This window comes from Protopterus annectens, chromosome 3.part0 (genome assembly GCF_019279795.1).
Source record: "Protopterus annectens isolate FY-2018-M chromosome 3.part0, PAN1.0, whole genome shotgun sequence".
NCBI lineage: Eukaryota > Metazoa > Chordata > Ceratodontiformes > Protopteridae > Protopterus > Protopterus annectens.
In genome coordinates, this window is record NC_056731.1 from 386,178,918 (window position 1) to 386,199,800 (window position 20,883).

The 20,883-nt window shown below is 37.5% G+C and overlaps 1 protein-coding gene across 1 annotated transcript in view; it reads left to right on the forward strand.

Annotated features, from left to right (window-relative positions):
• LOC122796850 (T-cell receptor gamma chain C region C10.5) overlaps positions 1–19,736 on the forward strand; it is an 89,005-nt gene extending 69,269 nt beyond the window's left edge. The window contains exons 3-4 of the mRNA XM_044065594.1: positions 4,209–4,274; positions 18,091–19,736. Coding sequence (XP_043921529.1) covers positions 4,209–4,274; positions 18,091–18,236 — 212 coding nt within the window. The 3' untranslated portion in view covers positions 18,237–19,736. The remainder of the gene's footprint in view (positions 1–4,208; positions 4,275–18,090) is intronic.
• The last annotated feature ends 1,147 nt before the right edge of the window (positions 19,737–20,883 follow it).

Sequence of the window (20,883 nt, forward strand, 5' to 3'; positions counted from 1 at the left end):
ACTCTCTCAAAGACCAGAGCACTCAAAGAAATACAAAAGCTGCAAAAGAAGTGAGTCATCCAAGTAGTCCCACCAGACCAATTAAGATTAGGAAATTACTAAAAATACCAGAAACCCCAGGCCAATTTTGGAATTCAGTTACCTCAACCAGTATGTCAAACAATGAAAGTTCCATATGTTCATGGTTCAGTTCATTCTCCCACTATTGTGAGTGAATGACTGGATGTGCTTGATAAACTTATAGGATGTGCACTACCATATCAAGATGGGCAGGCAATCCAGAAAGTTTCTCCTCTTCTGGCTGGAAGCCAGTCACTTCCAATTCAGAGCCCTGCACTTTGGCCTCATCACAGGTCCCTGGGTATTGACTAGATACATGGCAGACAGTGCAGTGTACCTTAGGCTGCAAGGATTTGGGTGTTCCCATATCTGGACAACAGACTCATTTCCACTCCTATCAGGAATTTATTCATCCAAGTAAGAGACTCCTTGCTCCAGCTTTGCTCAATGTTATACATCACAGTAAATCCAGATAAGTCCAAATCCTGTCCTGTACAAGAGACAGAATTGGTAGAACCACATTTTGAACCAATTTATCAGGAACCAAAACTTCTTCAGAACAGGTTATCAATCACAGTCAAATCATTAACTCTTTCCAGAAACCAATGATGAGAATGTACCTTTGCGTGATAAGTTTGATGGTTGCATCCATCACTTTGGTCCCTCATGCCAGATACCACATTAGAGTACTTCAGTAGACCATAGCACTGCAGTGTCTATGTCTTTCCAATGCCCAGTTTTCAATTAACCGATGTCTTTCCAAGTACATCTGAGGAATATTTGCAAGACTCACATTTGGTGGTGATTCAAATCCTCCATTGTAAAGCAAGGTTGCTTGTTTGTCTTTTCCACCCCATGGAGACTTCCCAGCTGAAAACAGGAGCATTACAAAAGAAAGACAGTCCACTAGTATTCTTCAAGAAGGTCTGTCTCTGAGTAACAAATGGTGCCAAAGCCATAGTGTTAAACTCGATACTAAGAAGTGCATAATTGTACCCTTTGGGAAGTCAACCATCCTGGCTAATTATGTTGATAATACACCCCTAAGAGGCAACCCAGTGGTCAGGGATCTTGACACACACATAGACAGTAGCCTTACCTTCAACCACTACATGGTCACAGTGATGAGAAAATCCTTTTATGTTGCAGAACATATAAGTAAGGCCATGGCATCTATGTCTAAAGTGGTCATTATCCCACTGTATTCTGCCTTTATCACACCAATCATAGAGTACAATAATCCCTTTGATATGTACCTGACCAAGCATATGCAGCAACCACAGTGACCTCAGAAGTTCTTTACAAAAATAAAACAAGGAGTAACAAACCTGCCTTATGCAGAGTGCCTCAAAGCTGTTTCTCTCTACTTGGTCTCCTATAAATTGCTGAGGCGTGATCTATGTCTGGTTCACAAGGCATCCACAAACCCCACACTTATAAATCTCCTACATATTCATAAGTCAAAGAGTACCAAAAATACAAGGTCTAGGGACCCGAATTTTGTCTGTGACTTAAACAGAACATGCTGTAGAGACTGATATATGTCCAAAAGACTGCCCCTCCTATGGAACAGGCTTCCCATCCCTGTGAAGCTGAGATTTTCTGTTTCCCAACTTAAGTGAAACCTAGACCAATGGATGGGGAATAGGACATTTACAATGGGTCTGGCACCCATGTCCCTTATGGACAGAGGTAGCTTATAAATGCCTGGCCCCAAAAGTCCTATTTGAATACAGGACATCATTATTCTTTCAGAAAAATTTGGCCAGGCTTAGAAAGGCCCACTGGGTCTTTAGCCTAGTAATAATAAAAAAAAATAGGACTCTATGAATCTATAAGGCATATGGTCCCCCTCCAAAGCCAATCTCCATATCAACATTCTAAAGATGAGGGCAGCTCTCCTAGAGATTCTGGCCTTCCAGAACTCTTAAACTCTCTCCCTCAATGACAGATATGTATTCAAACTGACAATATGCTGGTGGTCTGGTGCATCAACAAACCAGGGGACCCCATTTTTATCCATTATGCCAAGAAGTCATGAGGGTTTGGCAATTAGTTGATGTCTTCAAATCACTGTCTTTTAGCAAAGCACATTCCAGGAAAATCCATTGTTGCAGTGGACATTTTGAGCAGATCTTTCCTGCTGCATCACAAGTGGTCCCTCAATCAAAAGGTGGCAGAACAGGTCTTCTGCCACTGAGACCAACCTTTTTGCAATCTTTTTTTCTTCTCCCCACACCACCAAATGCAGCAGGTTCTTATCCCTGATCCCACCAGAGGGGGAGTCACTGAGAGATGCTCTGATCCACACTTGGTCCACTCGACTCCTTTACACTTTTCCCTGACTCCTGTCATTCAAATATTTCTTCAGAAAGCATTAGAAAGGAAGGTCACGGTGATCCTCATTGCTCCTTTTTGACCACAACCAGTATGGTTCCCATACCAATAGCCTTATCTGAAACACCCTCCATGGGTGCTGGAGCCCAGTCCGGATATCATTTCTCACCCATCTAACTTACCTCTCCCAGACATTGGAGCCTCAAATTAACCTTTCGGTTTCTCTGTTTCCAATTATGGTTAGTCACTCCAGGCTGTCCTCCCAGGTAATCCACATTCTCACTTCATCCCAGAGACCTTCTACTAGGAAGATTTACAAAAGCAAGTGAAAAAGGCTCTCTATTTGGGCTACTCACAGAAATTTAGACCTTTCTTCAGCACCCCTTCCAGCAGTCCTAGATTTTCTAGCCTCTCTTTTTCAAAATGGTGCCAGCTTCCCTTCTATCAAAGTCCAGTTTTCATCTATTTCAAGCTATCACATTAGAGAGAATCAGTCCCCGGTTGTTTCTATTAGGTTGTGTAAAGCTTTTGAAGAGGTAACTTTCTTCTCAAACCTCGTCATAGAGATCCTACCCCTCCTTGGGATATTACTGTTTTACTTCAAACCCTGACTAGACCACCATTCAATCCTGCAGCTAAGGAGGATCTCTATTTCTTACAGTGGAAAAGATTATTCTTGGTGGCAGTTGCTTCTGCAAGAAGGATGTCAGAACTCCAATCTCTTTCTTGTAAGCCTCCATACCATAAGGACACAGTTTCCTCAGGAACCAGCCCTTCCTTTTTGCCAAAGTTAGATCCCAAGATCTCTTTAAATCAGGACATTAATCTTCCAGTTTTCTTCCCAATTTTTTCCAACAAAGGAGAATACATGCTACATCTGCTGGATGTTCATAGGCAGCTACATTTTTACATTCACCATGCAAAAGCCTTCAGAATGTCTGATCAACTTTTTGTGTTTCTCAACAAATAGGCTGGGTCACAGAGTTTTTAAGGTCACATTATCAAGATGATTGTCTGCTTACATTACAAATCTAAACAAAGAGAAGGCTTAACCTTACCTAAACCCATAAAAGCACATTCTACTAGAGTTGTGGCAACCTCAAATGCATTCTTTCCAGAGCATCTGTCAATGATATTTGTACAACTGCCACTTGGTCTAATGTTCATGGCTTCAAATCCCATTATAAACTGGATTTACTCTCCAGCGTCAGGGCAGCCTTCGATTCACCTGTCCTTTGGAATATCCTTCAATTAATCCACCCAAGGGTTATATTAGCTGGGGACTCTGTCCCAATCATTGAGGAAAGGAGGGAAGGGACAACATCAGACCTGAAAGTTATGTACATACAATAACAACAGACCTGTGTTGTCTGCTTCATCCTTCCTCAACTACCCTCAAGCTATCTCTGTGCCTTATTATGAAGTTCATTATTCCTTTATCCTGCTTTTACTTGACTAACCTATTCTGAAGGGCCTTCAAGTGCATTTTTAACTCCAGATCAGCTTATGAGCATTAATATTATCTTTGGGTTATCTTTGGTATTATCATTATTATTATGGAGTTGTCTGCATTCTTGGGCAACTTGATTGGAGGTAGTGTTAATCTTTGTATGGGGGTTATGGGTAAGGGAAGGAACTTGAGCTTGGGATCCAAATGCTTGAGTGGCCAAAGATGGATCTAACTTCAGATCTGACAACCCATCCATTGATGAAGGATAGACGTATTTTAAAAAGTGCATGACATTTGTTTATAGGATAACTATAACTGGTTCATTGCTCTTAAGGTAATTAACATTTTTTCCTGTTCATAGTAAGACCTACTGCTACAGTATCAACATGTGTACCCCAGGAAAGGAATGACACCATATTAGAACCAGGTAAGACATTTATTTTTATAATTTATGTTTTATATAAATTACATCTTTTGATAACTTTCTGTCTTATGGAAAGTTGGTTGAAATGGGCTGAGTGAAGCTTACCACTCAATGTTTAATGTCTACAAGTTATAAGTTATAGTAAAGGCATGGCCTAAAAAGCTTAAGTATCATTCTATCAGTATGCCTGTACAATTTGTATTTAGTCTGTGGCTACTGTGGGGAAAGTATGGTAGCCACAGAAATGAAATATGAAAACAATGTTTTAACCCAGTTAGCATTGCTGATAATGTTTTTTATTTACATTATTCCCCTGAGGCCACTTTAAATTAATTATAAATCACCGTAATGGCCTAGTGGTTGTGGTCCCTTCTGATCATTGGTTATATCAATTTAAACAAGGCCAGCAGCAAGCAGTTTTATTTGCCACTGTTTTTTTCTCTTGCTGTGCCATTATATCCATTTTGGGGGATGACCTACTACCTATAACAGTGATGTATTTGAAGCATTTTTGATAGCTAGGTACCTGGTCTGTGGATATTTAGGGGGTAGTCTTATACCCACAGTAGTGAAGCATTCGAGAAGTGTTTTAGCCCTTGGTGGCATTGTTGTACATGAGTATTTTATTTACATGCTTTTCTGAGGGCACTTTAAACTTGTTATAAAAGTCAAGATACAAACTAAAATAAAAACGGAACTTGTACAAAAAAATAGAAAGAAGTATCCAACAGGCTCTGGGAAGCACCAAGTAAAAAAGACTGAAGCCGTTTATTATGAAACGCTTTTCGTTGCCGTACTACAACAACTTCATCAGATAGTTACACACAAAATACCATTCAGGTTTAAATAGTAAATCAAATCACATGATTAACTGTCAGTTGTTTTTAAAAGGCTGTCACTGTTTGTTCAAAATACAAAAACAGTAATAAAATCAAGCAGTGTGAAATTTCTTTTACACTTAAACTTGAATTCCGCCGAAGGTACATTAGTGCACCCACACATGTACCCAACAAAATTCCTGCATCATATCAATTATTAAAAGTAGAAAACATTTTTTGTAAAACTATTGATCAAGTTAACCTCTCATTATAAACTTCAATATATATAAATCGCCTATACATTACATGTACAACTTCCCTACATATTGTTAAAATGTTCAATACTGGATCAGTGTACAAATCTTAAATTTATGTGAATACCTAACACGTCATGCTGTCATAGTATATATAAGTGTGTAAGTGACAGCTTTAATTATGAGTTGCTTATTTGAAACACAGTCACCCTCCATGTATAAAGAGTGGATGTATATAATATTATACTAGAAGTATGTAAATGTATAATTTATAATGTTGTACCAAAAGTGTCACTATTCACCAAGTCAATGACAGTGTAACTTATCTTTTTAAACTTCTAAGTTTCAGTAAACAAGCTATGTTACAAGTGTTATTAAGTCCAGGACTTGAAAATGCATTGAACCTGATTTGCCATGCCAGTTCTCGTTTCTCAAGTAATAAATTAAAAGGACCATCTCTAGGGTTAATTTTTACTTGGTCAATCGCTTTAAATAAGAATTTATGGTTTTCATTCAATATTAGGTGTCTTGCCAAAGGATTGTCACTTTTGTTTGTCTCAATGGCATAGGTGTGTTCATAAACTCTTTCACGGAGCCTACACTCAGTCTTCCCTACATAGAAGACTGAACAAAATTGGCACCTAGCAACATACACAACTTGTTTAGAGTTGCAATGGAATTTATGTTTCATCCTATATTTCCTCACATTGATACAGAATGTTTCACCCACTTCCATAAATTTACACATTCTACAACAGCCACATGTAACCATACCTGTTTGTTTAGTTAAATATGGTGCTGCCTTCATCTCAAGGAGGTTCTTAAGGTTAAATCCTTTGCTAAAGACCAGTTTAGGGAGCTCTCTGAATTTATTAATCAGGAGCTTATCATTAGTTATAAACTCCCAATTTTTATGCAGAATAAATCCAATTGTATCACTATCCCTACTAAAAGTAGTGATAAAACTGGTCTTGAAATTGTTGTCCCTGTCTTTAACTGGTACTTGTTCCAAAATAGGGTTCTGGGTAACTCTAGACCCCAAATCTAGTCCATGGTCAACGTTGTTGTATAATATTCTTCTCCTTAAGATGGGCTCAAGCAAACCAGTTTGTCTCTTATAAGTGACCTCAGTAACTAAAGACTGTAATAAACAAACAGGGTATCCTCGCTGTTGGAACATGTTACTCAACAATACACATTCATCACTGAAATCAGACTCTAATGTAACCATCTTGGCAGCTCTAATGAGTTGACCCTTCACTATGGAGCATTTTTGATGGAATGGGTGACAGCTCGAATAGTGAAGGTAAGAATTACAATACCTGTCTTTCCTATGAACTCTTGACATGTATCTATTGTTGGTAATATCTTTGGACAATTTAATGTCCAGATATTCTATACTCACTGTGTTGAAATTAGATGTAAACCTAAAACACTCTGTAGTAGAGTTAAGGTAGGTTGCAAACATCTGGGCCTGATGTTCATTTCCATGAAAAATGACAAAAATATCATCCAAAAAGCGTGTGTAGAAAATAAGGTTCACCCTGTGGTCAATGTTCTTAAAAATGAATTCATTTTCCCAGTATGCCATCATTAAGTTGGCAAAACTGGCACCACAGGGTGAACCCATAGCCACCCCATGCTTTTGTAAGTAATACTCATTGTTGAAGGTGAAACAATTATTCATGAGAATAATATCAAGTAAAATTTCAACAGTGCGCATCTCCTGAACTGGTGCATCTTTCGATTTTAACATTAGGCTTACCCATTCTACCCCATAAAAGTTATAAAAGTCCCCAGTGGTCTAGTTGTTTGCTCCCATCCCACCCTGGAGCTGTATCTATTTCAATAATTCCATGAGTGAGCAGACCTGTTTGGCACTCCTTTTTTGCTGTTGTGGTGCTTCAGCTTCTGTGATGAAAATGGAATGACCTCAGTAGTGAGGTATTGGCAGCATTTGTAGGCAACAAGGCTATTGGTGTATAGCTACTGAGGGGGAAGTGTTTTAGTGCTGTGTGTATTGTTGTGCACATTTGTCTTATTTATATGTTTTCTGAGGACACAAGTCTCCCTAGTAGTCTGCTGATTTTGCCCCCATCGATTGCACTTTTCATTGTTTATCACCATATTCAGATTTTGCTGAGGAATATAAATGCAATTTTTTTATTGTGGTACAATACTAGTAATATTTCTTAATGACATCCAATCCTTCTTTCCATTTCAGCGTCTTCTCTCTTTTACTCCTAAGAGTTGCTGGTATGTTTCTTGGAAGCAAACTTCTTACCTTTGTAAACAATGCAGCATAATCATGCAGAACATGATTGCTATGGTTCTGCCATGCACCTGAGACATTTCCATGACTGTGCAATGATTCTGCATGAATGCATTCTTTAGTTTTGCATTTCAGATACATTATCCCATTCCTATCTTCAGTGGCACCTGCTGACTTTAAAGCATGGGTAGCTACAGGACAGAACTGAATGGATGAGACCAACAGGAATGGGATGAGGCTATATTACAACAGATTACTGATTGTTTAACTGTCATCAAATGATTGCTGGGTTAATCACTTTCATCCACAGGCTGCCTCAATACTCAGTCATTATAATCACTTTATTGACTGTACATTTCAGATGGCCAATAGTGATCATGCCATAATCATCATCATCATCATCATCATCATCATCATAGTAACATATTTCATCTTGTTTTACTCAAAGATGCATTAGCCCTGCCAAGCAATATGTATGACTATTTAAAATGAAAGCTGAAATTAGTCACTGTCTTCCACAAACTGCCTCAGTACTTTGACGTGATCAATGTTCAATGTTCAGTATTATGAAGTCAAATCAGAGCCTTAAAAGGTCTTCCGTGAATTTGCCTCCATCAAGACTAGAATCAAACATTCTTTCACCCAGTAAATTATCCAATACCTGTTTGAACAAGATATGGTTTCTAGATATCTAATCTTAGGTAATAAAGAATTCTACCAACAAATGGCCCTGAAATAGAAATAATTTTGTTTTACCATGGTTTGCAATTTCCTGTTTCAACCATATAATTATAATTTCAAGTATCTAATTGGTACTTGAATTTTGAAATATCAATGCTAGTGCCATAACGTTAAGAATGAGTATATGTGTGTATTACAATTAAGTCACTTTCAAATAAACTATATTTAATGGAAAATAAAGATAACGTTTTCAGATGTCTTTGGTAAATTATATCCCTCGATCTTCTTATTTGCTAAAAAAAGCCTTTGTATCCTTTCAATTCTTCCAGTCTGCACCATATTATCCATGCACATACCCACCATATTCAATCACAGGTCTTATGATTACTTTTTAAATAGGTAATAGTAGATCTCTATCCTTACTCATAATAGTCCTAAATAATTTTCTTATTCCCATTTACCACCTCCTGAGTGTGTCCCTTAAATGAGAATCAAACTATAATCCTATATCAACATTTACTCCTAAATCCTTACTATCATTCGCATTTCTAACGATGTTATCATTCATCATATAAGGAAAACATTGATTTTTCTTCCAAAATATAAAACACGTCTTTTTCAAGTTAAACTCCATATTATTAATAGAGGCCCATATAAATGACTCATCCAAATATCTCTGTAGTTTGCACTGATCTTCCAAATTAGTAATAACTGAACCAATTTTGGAATCATCAATATATATATATATATATATATATATATATATATATATCCAAAACCCATTATGAATGGAAAATGATGCCATAAATAGCAAAATAAAACAGGACTCAAAATAGATACTTGAGGAACACCAGAGTAAATTGTTTTCTTTTCTGAAAGAGTATCTTTAATTCTCACTAAAGAAATTCTTTTGAGACAACCAGTTCTTTAACCACCTTATAACATATTGATTCATGTTATATCTTAACATCATGTTAATTATTTGATGATGAGCAATAGTATGAAAAGTCTTCACCATATCCAAACAGACAACATCTGCAGGTAACCCCCTCATCCAGTGCCACCCACAAGGTTGGCTGCAGCTGGTGGGGCAAACTGTGTGTGTGTGTGTGTGTGTGTGTGTGTGTGTGTGTGTGTGTGTGTGTGTGTGTGTGTGCACGTGTATAAGACAATAGATTTGTCTGACATGACCTGCCCTGAGTAAATCTGTGTTGGATGATATTAGTGTCTAAGATATATTTAGAAATAACTCTCTCAAAGCACTTTACCAAAACAAAATCAGACCAATTTGTCTAAAAGTATTAATATTTGACATTCCCTCACTCTTTGAAAATGCAATTACTAGTATTAAGTATTAATTTCCATAAATTTGACAGAAACCCTGTTATTACTTTAATATAATGGAACCTATTGTTGATTTCCAGAAATTCAAATTAATTCTGTTGAGTCCAGCTGTGGAACTCAAATTGATCTTAAACAATTCTATACTACTACCATTTAAAAATAAATTAAAGCATGGATTATTATCATTAAAAAGAATATGATCTTCAACCAAATTATCAGCCTGTAATATAACTACAGTATCTACAAATATTATAATGAGAGGTATTCCTGTTGTAAATACATAAATATATATAAACAGATTTGTTATAATCCAATGCTTGTCTAGCAAGTTTCCTTTCATAGTTATATCTAATCTGCCTCAAATGCCTCCTAAAATAATTCTAACATTTTAAATCTTTCATTATTGTATCAGTTAGGATGATATCTTAACTTTCTCCAGAAATATCTGTTTCTTTTATTAGCTTTTTCTAACTTCACATTACAGCATGGAGTTATATATGTTATTGATTTTATGGGAACTAATTGAATATGTCTTTCAGTAAGTTAATTCAAAATACATAAAAATGTTCTCAACCAGAATCAGTATTGAAAAACAACTCTTCCTCACAATTTCACTTATTTATTTCTTCACTTACTTTTTAAAGTCCATTCAATAAAATGCTCATCTATTTTTTTAACTGACTGAATAAATGCATACAAATGGCTAAATTAATGTATTTCAACCTCTATACATACAGGGCAGCCCACTGCATCTCCAACAAACAGAGTTATGTCCACCAGTTACAGCCACTTTAATGACTGCTTATACCACAGATGTCTGACTGTGATAAAATGAATGGATGAGCATATAAATAATGTCCATGGTCATGAATTTTACTCATTGCTGTCAGATACATACATACACACAAAATCACACACATGATAGTGCATACTGATACTGCACCTGATGAGCAGATCTATCACAAGATGCAATGCTTTTTGCCCACACATACCAACACTACCCCTGACAAGCCAGAACTATCCCGAGATGCACAAGCACACACAGACACATATAAATATACACACACACACACACACACACACACACACACACACGCACACACACACACACACACATACTCATGCCCACCAAAAATAGTCACTTTACTGACATGGTATACGTCAAATGTTTAACTTTGATCAAATGAATGAATAATTACATTCATCTTCCTGCTATTAAATACATGTACCCCTCTGTAACCCCATTACACACACACACACACACACACACACACACACACACACACACACACACACACACACACACACACACACACACACACACACACACACACGCACACACGCACACACACACACACACACACACACACACACACACACACACACACACACACACACACACACACACACACCATGTATCAAAAATACAGGCTGTACTGTTCTACTGACAGTGGCATAGCAAGTGATCACAGAGTACTATTAAAAAAAGATTAATAAAAACAGTTTTCTCCCCACACTCAAGTGATTTTGCTTTTGATTCAAGCTGCATCAGGAAAAAGTCCCCTGAGCCATTCTAAAAGGCTACACACCTCTTCATCAAGGAGCACAGTGTTCTGTCTTCTTCTTCTTCTGCTTTCAGCTTTTCCTGGTTAGGGGTTGCCACAGCGGATCACTGTCCGCTCATGATTGGCAGTGGAGTTTTACAGTGTCGAGTTTCCAGTCCAGCGCCCACCCCTTCCACAGAAGGCACACACACACACATGCACTCACTCACACCTAGGGCCAATTTAGTGTGTCCAATCCACCTACAGCATGTCTTTCGGATGTGGGAGAAAACTGGAGCACCTGGAGAAAACCCACGCGACCACAGGGAGGGCATGCAGACTCCACACAGAAGGCACCCCAGCCAAGGATCGAACCGGAGACCCTCTTACTGTGAGGCAGTAATGCTAACAGCTGCACCACCGTGGCCGCCCTACAGTGTTCTGTCTATGTCTTGGAAATTGCATGTGAACCTGTAATAAGGACCACTTGGTTAATTCTCTATGGGAGAGGATGTAGGCATGAATGCTGGACTCTTTTCAAAAAAAGCAGTCAAGTGGGTAGACTTTCTTCGTTATAAATATCAGAATAAATTAATTAAAATATTTTAATAATAAAAAATAAATAAAACAAGTACAAATTTTTTTTATTATTTGGGAGGTCTACACCCCAGCAGTTCCATAAACTGAACTGCCCTGTCTAGCATCTCAAAAGCCAGCTTACTGGAAAATGTAACTCTTTAATTGCTACAGTTTGAGAAAATATTTTGTGTTTCTTATTTTTAAATTCATTTTATCAGATTTGACTCAAAGGTGTTTTTTGGTGCCCTGAACGTTGTTGCTTTTATATTGCAGTACTTTAAAAGTATCATCAGACAATTGTCTGGTTTGAAGTCAATGTTTTTCTTTGCCTCCATGATGCAGAGGGATAAAGACCTAGATGATTAGATTTTGGTTAGTGGCTCAGGTGACAGACGGGGTGGTTAAGGAGTATAGAAGACAGTAGCTGATGATAGCTTGCCTATCCTGATAGAAAGGAAGTAGGTTGGGCCCAGTGTTATAATGACGCTTAACAGAGGCTGAATGTATACATTAGATGGAAGCCAGTAGCAGCAACTGGTCAGTGATTGAAAGTGCACGCAGCAAGCAGAATATACTGGGAATTGGAACTAGAGTGAGCATGTCCTAAGGATGGTTCTGTCAGCTACATAATTTGGCCACTGCAGGAATTGGTGAGGTAGGGCCTACAAAACAATCCACTTAAAATTGACCACTATGACTGGTTCTCACCTCATTGGAGGAAGAATTGGATAATTGGTTCATTCTATTCACTGAAAAAGAATAGGTAATTTAGTTGCAGAAAGGCAAAAAGCTAATAGTCAGTGTCAGGGAGGCAAAACAATTTAAAAAGGTCCACATTTCTTCTAACTTCTTTCTAATAATATAGCTTCTGTTTTTCTGATAGTGTCTAACAAGCATTTTCAAATATCACTGTTTCAAATATTTTATCTTCTGTTATATCTAAACCAGTTGATTTTCAGGTTCTTTTCACCAAATGTTTCACTCTTTTGAATGTACCTTTGTTTCTATTTACATATCTTACAAAAATGTCCTTTTCTAACACATATTATGAAGAACTGGTTTTAAAGCAGGGGAATTATTCCTCTAATGCTTATAACCAGACCTACTTTGTGAAGCTTGAACTTAAATTGCAGATTTTTGTGGTTTCTATTTTTATTATAGTGCATGTTCACATGGTCTCTTTTTTTACCTATTACTTGTGTCACTCATTCCATCCTTTTTATTTGATTCTTGTTTTATCTTACACACATCCTTTTCCTCAGTTAATTCTTTCAGCTGTGTACTAGTAATTTCATTTGATCTTCACAAATCCACGTCTTTTAATAAGGTGAAGTCTATTTCTTTTAATAGCACAATGGTTATTTCAGCATTTCTCATACCACAAACCATTCTGTCTCTTATTATTTAATCATGCAACTCAACAAATTTACTATTTTTGGCTCTATTATTCAGACCAGTAAAATAATCCTTTACAGACACAGTAAGACCTTGTGTGTCATTGTGAACAGCTGTGGAATAGATTCCTAATGGGCTCAGAATAATTCCTGACCGTCCGTCATGTTGATGTTTTGTCTTTCACCTCTGTTTTAATAATAATGTATTTTAATATCTTTAAATATTTATAACTGCTTTCCTATTCTTCTTCTTATCTTGTATCAACATTCCCTCTAACTACCACTTTACTAAAGTCATTACTTCCCAATCCACTCCTCTGCTAATTTCCTAGCTACTTTAATTAGTAGTTGCATCACCCTTTCTTATTTCACAACACTGTCACTAACAAGAGATGATATGCATGCTTACCCCTCCAGTACTATTAAATATTTTAAAACTATCAACTTCAGACTGCTGTTGCTGTGGTATCAAACTCCAGTAGACAATGTTTCATCTCTTTATGCTAATACATTTTGTCATTTTACACATTTTATATGTGTGTAGATATATATATATATATATATATATATATATATATATATATTATAGTATATATATATATATAATTACTGTTATTATTTTTTTTATTCTTATTATTATATTCTCTTACTCATTGCCCTGTATCTTTTCTACTATTGTTGCAACAAGAACCTAATTGGATCACATCATGACTGAAAAGGATCCTTGGACCAGTGTACCTACACATTTAGCAAATTTAAATAAATAAATAATAGATCAAATGAGGTAAGCCTTTATCCTCCATTGACATGCAATGACACTGTTTCTTGCCTATTCCATTCACAGTAAGGAAAACATTGTATTCCTGAATGGAAAGCTTCCAGTTTTCAGTTAAATTGCCTTCCAGTAGCTTAATTTCTTTTGACTGCAGCTGAACCATTTTTTTGCTGACTGTTTAACATTACAACTTAAATAAACCTATGGCATTCTTCTCTAAGTTTAACAGGATACAGCTAATAACAAATGAATGGATGGGAAACCAAACATAAAGAATGTTTTATTTTTATTTTTTTTTATTTATTTTACATTTGTTAACCGGGTTAGTTGGCTGAGCTTTTGGCTCATTTTCAGCAGCGACCCAGGGAGAAAAGCTCCTCAGGACTAGAAAACAATTTATTAAGTTTTAGTAACATAGTAGTAACAATCAGCTATAGGATCTTACAAGCAGAGACCTGGAGAGAAAAAAAGCTCCTCAGGCAATTCAATTATACAGGGTATTAACAATTGGCAGACAAGTATGTGAGTTGTTACAAACAAGGTTTTAAACAATTTGCATAAGAAGATGTGACTAGTTACAATATTATTTTAGCTGCTTAGAGCAAAATGAGTTAATAGTCAGGCAGATGCTTATTTAAAGTGGGTAGGATCTAGTTGTATAGGAGTTTGTAAACAAGAAAGGAAAGTAAGAATGGCTAGTAGGAAATGTAGGGGAGATAGAGTACAGGAGACAGACTAGACAGGTATAAAGCATAAAGAATGTTCTGCCTTTAATAACAGCATCCAGCAATTTCCATTTTTTCTGTGTAATTTGCTCCTACCCTTTTCTAAAGATCCAACTTCCAGTTGTTTTATCTCTGTTACTATAGTCACTGCTTCTAGTACAGTTGGTTTAGACTTTGATTTCCATGCTTTTGGTAAAAAAAATCCAACTGAAAAATGGCATTGCTATGACAATAAAGGATACAATTTAACTGAATCCCCCCTTAAATACTCTTATGCTAAGGCAAGTCCAGTTTAGATCTGAGGTGTTTCAGAACTCACCATCAATAACCCTCCCCCTTTCACATTTCTACAAAGTACTGAGTCATCATGTCAACTGTCACATCTCTCAATGTAGAGCCTTTTCGATAATCAGGCTTGAAAGTCACAGGTCTTCCCTCAGACAACACATCCATGTCTTCAACAAGCATCCACTTATTCTCTTCCATTCTTTCTTTTTCTGAAAAATCATCTTCACCAAATCATTATCTGCTTTCCTGAACATGTGGCCAAACCACAGCAATCTGCTCTCCATTACTGAGGCTACTTTAGCTTCTGCTCTGATATCCACATTTCTGTCTGTCCCTCAATGTGCATGCAGCCATGTCTCTCATGTACGTCATTGCTATCACATCAGGCTTCCTCAGCTGCTCTGCATTTATTTCCCAGGCTTCTGTGCCATACAGACATCACACTACAATTCTGTACACCTTACTCTTCAGCTCCTTTGATATTCCTCTGTCATATACTACCCAGGCACATTCTGCAGCACATGTGATTCTAGCTTGGAATTCCACATTCAGATTTCCCTTTGCTTCAGCTACACATCCTAGCTACTTGAAAACTGGTAACTTGTTCTGCTATTTTTCATTCAATTATAAAGTTCAGCTTCTCCTGATTTTCCCTACTTGCAGCTATGACGACTACTTTGTCTGTACTTAGTTTCACTCCATGTGCACTCAGTTTTGCATGCCAGAGCCCTATCATTTGCTGAACTTGCTTTTCAGAGACTATTTGTCATGCAAATTATCTGTCTGCTGCAGCTTTGCTGATCTGTCTCCTCCAACTCTCTTTCGAATTCAGTCCATCAGCATTATGAACAGCAGTGGACTCAGACCTAAGCTATGATGAATACTCACTCCCACTGGAAACCCTCTGTGAGCTTAAACACTGTCCATACATTTGTCACTCAGTCCTTGCACATAGCCTGCACTAATTCTATGAATATTTCTGGAAATTTGAATCATGACAGGACTGCCCACCCTGAATCAGCTTACCTTGGACCATATGCTTTTTCAAATCTAAGAATGCCCAATAAGATTCTTTCCTCATATGCAGTTTCTTTTGCACTATTTGCCTCACTGTACATATTGGATACTGTGTCCTGATCTCTCATCTCATATTCTGTACTCTGAGTGCTTATTTATTTATCTCCATCTCCGCTTTTATGTAGTGTGATATAAGTAAGATACCTCTGTCCACACAAAACACCCTTCTTTTCTTGTAAGCTGACATTATAATACTTATTCTCCAGTCACTTTAGATGCATGTTTCTCTCCACATCATTATGAATACCATCAGGAATCATTTTTCCCCTAATGCTCCAAACATCTTTATCATATCTGCAGTGACTTCATTTGAGTCTGCTGCTTTCCCTGACTTCATTTTCTTTAGTGCTTCTATGGTGGATTTTTCCTTTGTCATAGATTGTGCATGGACAGTGCAGCTTCTGTGGGGTATTCTTCATTCAGAATCTTCTGGAAGTACTCCGATCTGCCTTTATTGGCCTCTGGACAGGTGAGCAGGTAGCTGCTAGCACACCCTTATGAATGGTGTCTGACAACTATCCTCTTTACCTTTCTGTCATTGTATTTTAGCCTGACACAACTTCATTGTGCCATCTGCTGAGTCACTTCCCCAGAGGTTGGTAGGGTTTCTCTGACACTTTAATCTTTACACTGTGACTGCTCTCTTTGACTGTTTGTTAGGCAACCTGTAGCTCTACTTGGCCTAGTCCATATTTTCTACCTCTGACTTTTTCCTACACTCCTAGTTTCTTTTGAAAACTTCCTGGACTTCTGCATTCAAACAGCAACTTTCTTTTTTATATACCTTATTTTCCTAACTGACTTAGCCACATATATTTTTTTTTTTATTTTCATGCATGCTGTTTTGAGATTCTTTTTCAGCTCTAATTATTCCCTTTTACATGAGGTGCTAGAGTCCTGAGCATTCCATGGAAATCCTGTGCTTTCACTCCAGTCAACTTCCAGACCTTCAGCCTGCTCTCTGGTGGTCTAATAGCTTTTTCTGATCACTGGTTGCAGCTGACTGTGGGACTGTCTCATTACTGATGATGTAAGAACCCTATTATTTTTAATTTGTGATACGTGTGCTGTACCAGATTAATCTATTTTCTATCATGTTTCATGTGCATCTCACTAATAAGTACTTTTAGATTATTGACTGAATTACACTTTGTTCTTCTTCTTGTTCTTCTTCTTTCGGCTTTTCCCGGTTAGGGGTCGCCACAGCGGAACTCCTGTCCGCTAATGATTGGCAGTAGATTGTTTATGGGTGCTGAGGTGCCAGCTCAATGCCCAACCTTCAACAAAGGCACGCCCATTCTACATATGTCTTTTGAATGCCACTCAACAGCGGGGAGGACATGCCAACTCCACACAGAAGGCGCTCCAGCCGAGAATCGAACAGGAGAACCTCTTGCTGGGAGGCAACAATGCTACATTTCACTTGTGGTCCATCATTATTTTGCTTGATTTTTCTTCACTTTATATTGTGTTTGAATAGATACAGGACAAGGAATGTTAGATGCCTTTATGGCCCAGGTTGTGCCAAAAGGGTTCTTTGGACCTTTGTACTTTTCCAGTTGCTTGAATGCAAAAATAGTATAAATAAAATAAAATAATATAAAATAAATAAAATGCTGTTCATGAATTCCTATGACAATACAGTGTGTCTATAAATTCCCTGGAAAAGAGAATCAGATTGTCCTCTGAAAGGGAAGATAAACAGAAAAAGATAAATGTGTTTAGTTTTCATGCACTTATCCGTTGTCTGAAAAGTGAGAGCAGATTAAAAACTCAATGGTGAAATCTAATATTAAGTATAATCCTTACTACAGACAGTGCTAATTAATGTCACAAATCAATAATATTTTGTGAAAATAAATTTCTTTTTTAAATTACACTGTCAAATGTCACATAGTATTGTTATCCTGTTTATTAGCTGCTATTTAATAAAATCCAAACCTTGACTATATAAAAATACAGTTATCATTTTCTTATGTTATACTTGCTGGTACCCCAAATCATGGGATTCCCTGGTCCAGAGAAACATTAATAAATTAACTCCTGTTTGTTTCTTTTCTCATTTCAGATCAGCGATCCAGCACTTTCCAAGTGGCTACGTTAACCTATGTGCTCTTGCTGCTGAAAAGTCTCATGTATAGCATGATTGTCTCCTACTTCGTCTACAACTTAACACTGGCACCAGCATCGCCCAGGAAGAAAATGGTTAAATAAGTCTGCTGACAGCCGTGTAAATGCTTCTGTCTTCCTTCATTTGCTTTTGATGGAAAGCTCAGATTAATAGCATCAATTTGTTTTAGAATAATTGTATTTCTTATTTTTAAAATGTGTGTAATTTTTTGTACAACTGCTCTTTCAATATGTTTATTTGTGTTTGCACATATCTATGTATTTGAAAGTAATATACATTTATAATTATTTTCAAATGTTGATTTAAGTGTATGTATACAATTTTCTAGTTTTCACTTATGTTTAATGTTGAAGACTGTATATTTTCCTTTAAATTTCTTCTTTGCAGGTGGCAAGCCCTTCACACACTCCTGAACTTATAAATACCAACTCTGAGATGACTGTTTCTCATAGAAAAGGAAATATTTTGTGAAATTGCAATCTTGGACATAATATATCCATGGCCAGATTTTCAGTCATTCTTTCATCACGTTTTGGGACTCTGCAGTCCAAGTCAACATTCTAAATTGTTACCAATTATATATACAAGAAGTTTGCACATCAGCTTTAGACTGTTGGGGCATTGCTTATTTTGTTAGCCTTATGCTACCATTTAGGAAATGCAGTGGCTTGAGGGAGAAATTGTAAATGTATATAAAATGTAACAAATTAACTTTTGGGAACTAGAGTAGTCATTGTTATCACATTCTGAGTTTTGTACAGAGATTAGTCACATCCTTACACACATATTATTCATGTAATGAATGTTTCTTGCACTGTGAAAGCCCCAATAATGCTGTTAAAATCATCCATTTGGCATGCATAAAAATGGTACTTACATCTGAGTAGAAGAGGTATTTGGTTGTGAACACACTTGTAAATAAGACATATTAACTGCTGGAAAAAACCCATATGGCCTGCCACCTGTTAGTATGTGGATGTAGTTGATAAGAACATGAACAACTGTAAGAACATTTCCAGTGCTGCCATTTTTCTATCAGGAAACAGATGTTTTTGTTAATGTGCTAGTTTGTTATGCCCTCCAAGGCTCATACTTGCCTATCACTTTATACTGGACATATATCATGCCCTGAGCTTTTGTGGGACAGGTTCTACTGTTTCGCCTATCAGCTTCCTTTTGTCATTTGAATAAACTGTAGGCTAATATGTACAGATATTACATATAAGTAGTTGCCCCCTCTGAATTTTGTTTTGGATATATTTATGGCAGATATTGCATCTTTTTCATAAGCTACAATGCGGTACATAAAATAGATGTCATTTAATATACAAGAGATGCATTGCCTTTTGTCCGTGCTCAGGTTTCCACCTATAAGACTGAGGTACAATATTCATTCATTCATTTATTTCTTACGCCAAGTAAAAACTACCAAGGGATATAGAGATGATGACACAGGAACTATCCCGACATTTAGGGTGTGTAAGATAGGACTAATCCATTGTGGAAAACCAGTCCATTTCAGGACACACACACACACACACACACACACACACACACACACACACACACACACACACACACACACACACACACACACACACACCACACTTGTGCAAACATGCAGTTTCATGCACACATACATACATACTTTCCCAGAGAGAAAATACAATGTTCCAGGAGTTGTTTGTGTATATATTTATGCAAGGCATAGGATCATAGGATCATAGGAAGTTACTAGGCTATTGGCCCTCAGGCCCTTATAAGCCTAGTCAAGAGTTTAGCCAATGTTTAGATAAGTCAGCACCCAAAGCCCCTATCCAGCAGGGACACAGGTGGAATCCCAGGGGTGTATTTTCTGTTTCCCATCCAGTTATCCAGGTTGCAGTTGAAAAGGGATAATGAGGTACTCTGCTTGACTTTGAGAGGGAGTCTATTCCACAGATAAGGGAGTCTCTGGGATAAAAAAGTCCTATTGATGTCACAGACCAGATTGAGGTTGCGCATGCAGGTTACTCGAGTGGAGCTTGACTTGCAGATATGCAGCAATTCCATCTGAGATTGCTTTGTATGCCAGACAGAGATCATCTCGGAGGAGTTTGTATGACACTGAGCAGAGGGACAGGGCTTTTAGCCTATCTGTGTAGGGTAGATGTATGAGGCCCTGGATTCTTCCTGTGAGGAACCCCTGCGGTCTTTACAGCTGCTGCATGTGCTTTATCAGGTACATGCCAAAGCAAGTGTTGTACTCAATATTTAGCCTTATAAGAGAAGAATACAGGAATGTTTTGACCTTCTTGTCCTTAGATGAGATACTCTTATGAGGTGGGCCATGTGGAAAGATTTCCCTACAAAAGAAGCAGCATGGTGGTCAAAAGTCAGGTTGCTATCAAATGGGATGCCCAAATCCTTCATGACTGATTGTGTAATTAGGATGGTGTTATTAATGTGATAATATGTGGGGATGTCACTCTCCTCAAAGGTGATGATGATGCATTTTTTGGCATTCAGCTTAAGGCCATGTTTCTGGCACCAGTCATTTGGTTAGATGAGACCCTCTTGGGGGACATTCACATCACTTGGGGAATTGATGACCATGCTCAGCTTGCAGTCATCTGCAAACTAGGTCAGTCATAGCCCACTGGTTTTGGCCTGCACCTCAGAGAAGTATATCCTGAATAACAGAGGCGCCAAGACTGATCCCTGGGGTACACCACTCATTACCGGTCTACT